General features: G+C 44.1%; 1 protein-coding gene and 1 long non-coding RNA gene across 2 annotated transcripts in view; one reads left to right on the forward strand and one right to left on the reverse strand.

The window, feature by feature from the left end:
• Positions 1 to 9,100, forward strand: part of mei4 (meiosis-specific, MEI4 homolog (S. cerevisiae)) — a 17,447-nt gene extending 8,347 nt beyond the window's left edge. The window contains exon 5 of the mRNA XM_007541759.2: positions 6,584 to 9,100. Within this exon, the coding sequence (XP_007541821.1) occupies positions 6,584 to 6,820 (237 nt within the window). The 3' untranslated portion in view covers positions 6,821 to 9,100. The remainder of the gene's footprint in view (positions 1 to 6,583) is intronic.
• LOC107834449 (uncharacterized) lies at positions 460 to 7,622 on the reverse strand. The gene is made up of 3 exons (XR_001660242.1): positions 7,613 to 7,622; positions 4,871 to 4,875; positions 460 to 640 (listed from the first exon to the last, which is right to left on the reverse strand). It is a non-coding gene; the product is annotated as an uncharacterized LOC107834449 (long non-coding RNA).
• Positions 9,101 to 9,718: the final 618 nt, after the last annotated feature.

The following is a 9,718-nucleotide window of genomic DNA, read 5'->3' on the forward strand; positions in this document are numbered from 1 at the left end:
CAGTAGGAGGCTCCCAGTACAGGAAGAGTACTGAGTCAGAGCGGCAGATCTCGGGCCTCAGGGTGACTTCCTCTTGTCCGTAGCGGTCCTCTCCTTCTTGTCTTGAAGCCCTCTAGCTCCTTTCTCCTCGTCTCACGATCTTTCTGGTCTTTGGAGATGTAGAAGAGCTGGTCTCATGGAAGGAACACACCAGTTCTTCCTCTTTGCCTTTGTTCTTCGTCTTTATCTTCATCTTTGCCTTGGTCTTTTTCTTTGGGGTCCCAAACCCAGCTGATGAGAGAAGTGCAATTTGAAGCCACATGCTGCGGGGCTAACGGGTTGGTCCCCATGTGCAGAACAGTCTTCGGCTCTGTGGCTCCGGCTCTTCTTCAGCTGCAGAGTTCTTTGTCCATCTCGATCTTGGCTCGAAGCTGCCTGAAGGGTCCAACCAAAGACTCCTCTTTTGCAGCCACCTGCAAAAGAGGAATCTTTTGCACTAAAAGGTTTATCCACCCTTTTAGTGCATTTGCATTGGCTGGCTTTATTGCTGTGCCTGTCTCATTGGCTGACTGCTTGGACCGATGACCTCATATCCGTCACCGTCTTGGAGACATGATGACCTGATGTCTGTTCTAATGTCCCCGAGTTGCTCAACAGTCCTCTTGTGTCTAACCTTTTCTTAGGAAAGTTAAAGTTTAGCAATAAGGCGTTGGTCACCTCCGCTCTCCTATCAGTTCCTCTTTCTCCCTGACTTTTCACCTACCATCTACCTCCAACACATCAGTGGCCTTTAATTACAGTTGCACATTTCATACCATTTCAAGTTCAATGTCAAAATCACATTTATAACCTTTTAGTTTATCTGATTTAGCATTCACTTATAATATTATAATAACCATTACTTATTAGTTACTCTTATTATAATCATGTGTTATTACAGACATTTCCCCAAGAAAGAAACCAAGAATAATTCATTATTCTAATTATTTGACACCATGTTACAGTTACTTCTTTCACCTTTAAGTACTTCCATAAGTATAAGTGTAAATATTCTTATAATCAAACCAACATCAACCACTGGTTAAACCAATACTAATTATTGGTTTAATCATAAGTTATCATTATTAATTTAAGTATTTTACTCTGGGTTTTATCCAATTACTCAAAATGTTTAGATTTTATTCTTTAAACCTTTAATGCCCAAAATGAGCAGTCTGAACTATTTTTATTCACTGCAGGCTGGAAACTTCCTCTTTCTCCAGGAAACCTGCTCTTCCTGTTGCATGACTCTCTTTCTGCCCGACTATGATTTTTTTATGATAGAAAAAAGTAGAATCAAAGCAAGGACACAATAACAACACACACAACCAGATTAATTTTATTACCATCTGACTCTACTGTTGGGTCTTGATGTCACCTGTGTAATCAGTTTTAAAGATAACTTTATTTATTGTTATTATTAAACTAAAATCTCCAGCATGGGGAAGTGGGATGAGCTCGACTTTTTCCCCACAGTAATTATAAACTCTGCGACAGACTGGCGTCCTGTCCAGGGTGGCCCAGGCCCTGGACCCAGGCCAGGGTCCATCAAATCCCAAGAAAAAATAAAAATTATAGCAAAATCTAGACTTATTTCATGTGACTGAGGTCAAACTGTTGTGTTCACAGCCAAACAGACTTTAAAAAGAAACTGGAAGAAGAGTTAAAAGGAAATAATATTTAAAAAATATCTAAGAAGTGGCAACAATTTATCCAGAAGTTGATATAAACGAACCTCTATTATAATAATTCTTTTAAAAAACAAATAAAATGTCGCATCCAAAACTCAGAATAACCAGAAAAACTAAAATTAAGTCTAATTTATGTTCAGGAGTCCAAATGTTTTTTTCTTCTGTCCGTTCAACAGACAGAAGTGAGCTGGAGAGGCACCAGCAACCCCCGACCCAGTAAGGGACCAGGGTGAGATGGTGGATGGACGGTAAATCTAACTGAACTTGATGCACTGATGGATTGACTGGAATGAAGTGACTTTAATGCCTCAAGTCGACATGTTAATTGTTGCCTAATAAATAAACTGAAATGAGGATTGGTTCGTATTTGGTGTGAAGGTCCAAATACGTCAGCCTTGAGGTCATCGGCTGGTGGCCGAGGTCGATGTTCACAGCTTCAGAGGTGCTGCAGTCGTCAGCGTCTTGATGAGCTGCACCATCTGCTGGAGTCTGACAAGAACCGGCCCCACCATGAAACACAGTGACCCAGACCCGCTGCTCTGGTTCTGCTGTGTCAGCACCGGCCGGATCCAAGCTGGAGGGGCTCTCGGTCTCTCCTGAAAACTCCTGAAAGCTGAAAACTTTCATTAGAAGAAGCTTTCTGCTGAAATTAGCTTTCTCCTACCTTTTGAAACATTTTTAAAATATAGAGGTTTTTGGAAGAATGAAACGGTATCAGACAGGGGAAACAAGTTTTTATTGAAATGCAATAAACAGACATCTACAAATACAGATTGCAGCTAAATCTTTTTTGCACATTAATATGTTGCATGTCAGACTTTTTAAAATGCAGCTCAGCCACAATGTGTCTGCCGACCTGCGCAGGTCACTGTGAACCTGAAATGATTGGATATGATTAATATTACACGGCTGTTAGAGGGTCAATCCCACTTACCGCTACCAACATGTATTTAGCAAAGTTTAATAAGAGATTGTTATTAAACAAAATATTTTAACGTATAGGAACAAAAAAAGCCCACAAAGCAACATCTTTTGTCCTGATTAACCACCAAACAATGAATTGTTTACAGTAAAGACATTTCAGACGCCAAACTAACCCTTATAAATATATTTGCAAGCTGCTGTCATGTAAACTAAAAACATGAAGTGATGCAGCTGCTTAATGAAAGCCAGGAATAAAATAAATTAAAACTTACTGTAATCTGTGAAATAAAACAGAGGAAACAAAACTAATACAGGTAGAAATCTGCTGAGTAAGCAGTATGTGACGTAGCATCGGTGTGCGCTACCACAAGGTAGGACGGATTGATGAGTAGCGCAGGTATACCTGTTCTGACCGCCGCTTGGAACAGAGAGAATTATCTGATGGAGGAGATGGGTTGGGATGTGATGCAATCACTGACCCTTTCTTCACTTCATTATCATCATTTTTTAGTGCTGCGGCGAAGGGTCAACGTATGGAGAAGGAGCTCCATCTGACTGCAGTCTGCAGGTTAAAGGTCTTGACCCTGAACTTGTATGGCTGCTTGAAGGAGAAAACTGTGAATGACAAAACCAAACAGAACCTTGCAGGGTCCGAGTCGACCAGGATGATCAGAGACCAAGAGTCCATCTGATCTCTGAGCACCAAATGACCCAGAACCAAACCGGGTTCAGGTTGAGGAGAGGATGGTACCAAGGTTCTGCTGGCTGAATGTTGTCGAGCAGCAGGAAGGCCTGCATGCTCAGACGGCTGCCAATGAACTGGTGTGCAGCATGTTGCTTTAAAACCCGGTCAGTGGATGTTCAGAACCGGCAGACAGTTGAAGCGCAGTTTGACTGGAGCCGGTGTTGGACTCTCATTAGAGCGTCCTGATGGGTTTCATGGCCGGTCAGCGGCTGTGATGATTGGCCTTAATGATATTAAGTTTGCCTCGGGGATATTGAATTTTTCCAGACACGCATGGTTCAGAGTTGGCTGCAGAGCTGATGAAATGAGCGTCACATCTGCTGTCTCTAAAGGGCACTGCCAGTTCAATTTACACTGAGGCTGTGCAGCCAGGGCTCCTGCTCTCCTCTCTGCATTAAATATCAGGAGAGGGCAGATTAAATCACAACAAAACTCCATCTGTTCTGGCTCAGATAAAATTAAATATTTCTTCAAATCAAGGACTTATTGGTGTGTTTGTGTCGATGAGTCAGACCTTCAGCTGATGCAGATTCATAGAAACTGGCTCCTTTATCTCTGAAAGCTCATTTGTTCCAGGTCAGACTCTTCCTGGCGAGCTGCTGTGATGTTTTAATGTTAGCAGCATGTTGGCGTCTCAGATCATAACCGCCGAGTTCCTGCACTCATTAGACCAGGTAGCGCTGCTTCAGTTTATGCAGCTCAGGTCAGAATCACTTCTCAGGCTAATTGGCTTTTAGTGACACTGGAGAACCTGACATGAAATGAAACATTTAACATGTGCATCTGCGACGGACGCCTGAACAGACTGCTCAGAATCGTCAGCAAAGGCAAAAAGATAATCGGCACAGAGCAATGGATGCTGGGAGATTCATAGAAACCCAGACAAAACAATCTTGGATGTGGGCAAACAAGATATTTATAAGAACTTATTCAGACGTTCAGTTGATTCTGTTGTAATCCTTTATTTTATGCATTGTGGGTGATTTTAGCCACCATCTGATGCCAAAGGCTAATTTCCACATTTTTGGACAATAAAGATGATTATTATTATGATTCATTATAAATTGACTTATTTCCAGACATTCTAATTAAAACCAGACAATTAAAATTAGAATAAAGTTTTTAATTTAAACTTCATGTAGGAAATGTTTGTTTTCCTGTCACACATCCTGGTTGATGGTTTTGTTCAGAGGACAGGTTTCAAAACGCCGGTTCTGTGTCTTCATGCGATCTGCGACCCACGTCGGCTCTCGACCATTTCAAACGTGAAGCCGTTCGCTGAAACATCGCCAACGGGAAAAGCACCGAAAAGAGATGTTACAGTGCTGTAGAACCGGGTCAGGTCCAGCCTGTAGAACCATCATACAGTCTAATCTAGTGATGTCTGATCTGATGGAATTTAATCCTGGTCAAATAAAGAACCAGAACCAGAAGAGCTCCAGGCCCTTCTGACTGAATCAGGTTCCCTGGCTGCCCTCAGCTTGATCTGGACATGTCCTTTGTCCTCTTTGTCCTTCGGTGGTTTGTTGCAGAGGTTGTCTCTTTAGGGTTGGGGTTGGGTTGCCCTCTTTACGTCTTCGAGCTGAGTGGCATTTTCTGAAGTTAATGAAGATGCGTCTCTCCCGTTCTTCAGCAGACTCTGTTCCTCCTCCTGCCACTTTGAGCTTCCGGACTCATTTCTTGGTGTTTGGGCGCTCTGCTGAGGGTGGATGAAACCTTTGGGTTACCGGGATTTTAGGAGTTCGAAGCGGATCATTGGGTTTGGGAGCAACATTAAACAGTGTTACTGTTTTTAAATTGTTTTAATCTGTTTTATAATTGTGTATATGTAGTATTAATTAATTTTGTTTTGTAACCAGGTTGCTATGTACTGCAGACTTCTGCCCAGGTCCCCCTTGAAAATGAGATCTAGATCTCAATGGGGTTTACCTGGTTAAATAAAGGAAATAAAATAAAAAATAAAACATCATTTTAACATAATAATCTTGTGATTATTTCTGGAACAATTTGACTAAGTTTCGTTAAAATAAACTCAAATAAACCAAAGGTGTTCTTCTTTCTGTCTACCTGGGAAACCCTTTAAAACACATGCTTCCATGGCAACACTAACAATAAATCTATATCAAGTATTTATTAAACCTTCAGCCTAATCAGGTTTTCCAGGATGTTTTTGTCTCTGGAGGCTCTGCTGGCTCCTCCACTCAGCTTCCTGTCCGTCCCCAGGAGACCATTTAGCTGAAGCTAATGTCAGGAAGCGAGCCGATGCGCTGCTTTCTCTGGGACTAAACTAAAGTCCAGATGCCAACATCTGAGTTCAGGAAGTGCAGCTGTGCACCGGACTGGCTTTGTGTCAGCAGATCAGCTGACGGCGTGGTCGTGTCCTCAGGACAGGTTGTTGCACCTGAGCAATGAGGCGTCTCACAGTAAAGAGAGATACTGGAGAAATGAGCATTTTGCTTTGGCTCATTAATGGTTCTCTCAGCTGCCTGATAGTCCAACCACCTTTGACCTTTGAGCTGTAATTCTTGGGTTTCTAGTAATTTCTCTGAGCTTTTCATGTTCAGGGTCAAGCAGTTTGGAGGAGATGACTTTCATCGTTTCCTGGATGGAGCATTTCAGATTCCTCTGGTCATCCGTCCCTCTTATGACATCATAACCTGATATCGTGACATCATGACCCACAGTCTGCTGTTTTTCCTGCGATGGCGCAGCAAAAGGACTGCATCTCCTGGGTTGTTTTTCATCTCTCTGAGGATGAAGAGGAGCAGTTGGAGGAATGATGAAGATTGGGTTGGAGCCCAGCAGATGGTGCTGGTTGCCAGATAGCCAGGTAGCCTGGTTGCCAGGTAGCCTGGCGTCTGTCAGCAGCGGCTACTAGTTCTCCACCCTCACAGGGTGGATGCAGAGCTTTGGAGCTCTGGACTTGATGAGGTGCTGCAGAAGAACAGAACATTTATCATGCACCACCAGAACTCAGTCGACCCGTTTTCTGAACGTCCCCCCATGTTTGCACTCTGGTTCTGCACCGTCTCCTCTTACAGAACCAGCCCAGAGGTCTTCCTTCCAACTAACTTATTGTTGCTCTGCGTGGTTCTCATTGGTCTGAACCGAACCAGCAGGAAGTGACATCAGCAGCTTTCATCTCAGTTTGATGGTTTTAACTGTTAATTTTCTGATAAAGGGTCTGATTTTCATCTTTCTGCAGGTGCAGGAGAGCTCAGCGCTCCGGACCTTTCCCCTGGACCGGTACCAGAACTCCTGCCACCTGCTGTGGGTTCTGGAGAGGCTCCTGTCGAGTCCGGACCGGGCCTGGTGGAGGCCAGAGCTGGAGGCGGTGCAAACGGCCTTCCTGCATCGCTTGGAGCTCCTCGTCTTCCTGCTGTGGGACGAGTTTCCTCTTTTCTCCATCTTGATGTGGCGCATCGGGAAGCTGCTGGTTTAGAAAACGGATTAAATTCATGAATCCGCTTCCAGTTTCAGTTCATCCTGTGATCAAAGGTCGAGATGGTTGGATAGAAATACGTAAAATCTAAGAGGAAGTGGTAAACCTGCAGCAGGTGATGATGATGTCCAGGGGATCTGGTTTCCTTTGCAGCTCCAACAGCTTCTTGCTGACGTTGCTAAGCAACCGCTCATTGGCATTGTCTGTGCTGGGATGCAGGTGGTTGGCATGGCAACCAGCAGAACAACAACCAGAGCTGAGGAAACAGAGATTAAGGTTCTCCTCATCCTTACAGGTTCTGTGATCTCGACCAGAACCGCGGTCCCTGCAGAACGTTCCCTTTTCTAGTCGCTCTCTTACCAGAACCAGAACTGTGCTGGAATCAAACCCACAACCTTCTCCTGTTAAGCCTCCTCCGCTGCTGCTGCTCATCTGGGAGGATTAATAATCTCTGCTGTCAGACCTGCTGCAGATTCTTTCGTTTAGGTTTTGTTGGCTCTACGTTCCTTTATTTGATAGTGAAAGAGGATAATGAGAAGACAGGGGGCAAAGGTCACCAAACTGGGAATCAAACCTACCATGTGTGGGTTGTGCTTAACCGCTGCACCACCACAGCACCCTGCACTGGAGATTCCTGACTGCAGGAGAGGTCCGGTCCGATCCGATCTGGTCCAGTCTGTTCTGATCCATCTGATCAGGTTCGATCAGACCGATCCGTTCTGATCTGGTCCGGTCTGGTCCAGTCCGATCCGGTCTGATCTGGTCCGGTCCGATCCGGTCTGATCTCAGAACCGTTTCCTGCAGTTTCATCAGAGCTTCAACTGCTCAACTGGGAACTGATGCTAACAGCTGACTGGTCCCATCAGCACCAATTGGTTCCATCAGCCCAGGCCTGCTGGTTGTCATGGTCACAGAGCGATTAGCATCGCTGCATTGCGGCTGCATCTCCTGATCTTTCATATCCTGTGGAACTGGGCCGGGCCGGGGAACAGAACCCGACCCTCCTACGTGAGCTGCTCTCTGATGGGTCTCATCTGGACCAGCTGCTGGTGTCGTCAACCCGTTCATGCTAAATATTAACAGTTAGCATAGCTAGCAAAGCTTTTCGTCCCACCAGAAAGCGATTCATGGTTTTGTTTTGTTACAGTAAAAATCTGAAAAGTGTGGAATGCTTTTATATTGAGCCCCTCTGGGTCAGAACTGTACAGAACCACCATTTCTATTTATGGAGCCGTTGGTGTCTGTTGAGCTGTAAGGTAGCCGTCTGTTTAATTCACTTTACCGAACGATGTTATGTTTTAACAAAAACAGAGAAAACCTGAACAGTTAGACGGACGATAAAGTGTCACAGCAGAGAGGAAGAGGAAGAGGAGTGGCTGCAGCGGCTCCTGCAGAGCGGCTCGTATTGATAATGGAGGATAAAAAGTTTTCAGCCCAGAGATTTTTTCTTTTGTTTTCTTGGTTGAATGAAAAATAATAACTATCTTAAATCTTTTGGGGCATGAATAATTCTGCAACTGTAGATTTAATTCTTCATCAATTCAGAGCAGATTTGATCTTGGAAAGTTTTACTGTAGGACTAGAATTGGAGTAAAAAACAATTTTTATGAAAAAGAAAAATGTAACTTTTACTAAAATACTCTGGGAAAAATATGTTCGACATTAAAATTCCCAATAATCTTTTTATCGGGGAGAAACTGAATCCAAACAACTAAAAGGAGGTTCAGTGAAAATGAAAGTGTTTTGTTTCCCAAGTGAATGATTTGCAAAGATGAAATGACCTTGTTCTGACCCTGACTGATGTGGGAACTAATCACAGCGAGGCGGATGATACAACAGCAGCGAACAGTTTAATTACCGCACAGCAACTAGCAGAACAGACTGGATCCTCAGAGAAATCTTCATCAGGATTAGAGACGCGTTCACTAACGGTCGGCCATTAGAGACACCGACCAGAAGCACCCAGATGGAGTTCTGCCCGGTTCTGGAGTCTTCAGCTGAAGGCCAGGATGCTAATGACTCTGGGATGCTAACGTCTACAGGTTTCGCTTAGCTTCCAGGTAAGAATCAGATTCAGAAGAATTTATTGTCATTGTCACAAAGACAACGAAATTGCAGTTTGAGTTACAACCATCCATTACACAACAACATGAGCGGAGGGGGGGAAAGTTGGCTGAGGCCTCGCAGGAGGAAACAGGAAAAATAAGAAAAACATCCGGTAAGGAGAGGAAAAAACAGCCTGTCTCACACTCTGCTCTGTGCAGGGCAGAGTTTGAGATGGGGTGGGGGGGGAACCTTGGCACTTAAGCATATATAGACAAAACAAGCCGGGTACAAGGAGGAGGTGTGTGTCAGACCATAAACCCTGACTGAAGCACACGGTACGATCTTGGAGTTCACCACCAGCTTATCGGTTCAGAGACACAGCTGTACCAGGGAGGGGGGCAGCAGAACAGGGCCTTCCTTAGACACAACCAGGGGAGGATCGAGCCCAGCCCGGGGTCCGGATTCTGATAGCAGAAATCTGTTTAGGTCAGGCTGACATCAGTTTACTGCCTGCCTTGGAATGAGCCCATTTGTTCATTGATGACCAGCTCTTCACCCTTTGGGACTGAAGTCAGTTTTGATGATAAACAATAAAATAATGGTTTTACAATGGATCCTCATGTCTTCATTGGGAATGACCCCAGCTTATGAGCCATGCACATTTTGTCCATGAAACGATCTGGCATCCATCTGCTGTTGCTGTTAGTCAATAAAGTAAAAAAATTGGCTGTGATAATTATTTTGTAATCAATTGAATATCATCACATTAGAATAATGTCTGAGCAAAAGGGCCCTAAATGCAGTGTTGCCCCGAGGCAACAAACAAAAAAACAGTTTTAGCATATAAATTAT

The sequence above is a fragment of the Poecilia formosa genome, unplaced genomic scaffold (genome assembly GCF_000485575.1).
Source record: "Poecilia formosa unplaced genomic scaffold, Poecilia_formosa-5.1.2 Scaffold628, whole genome shotgun sequence".
NCBI lineage: Eukaryota > Metazoa > Chordata > Actinopteri > Cyprinodontiformes > Poeciliidae > Poecilia > Poecilia formosa.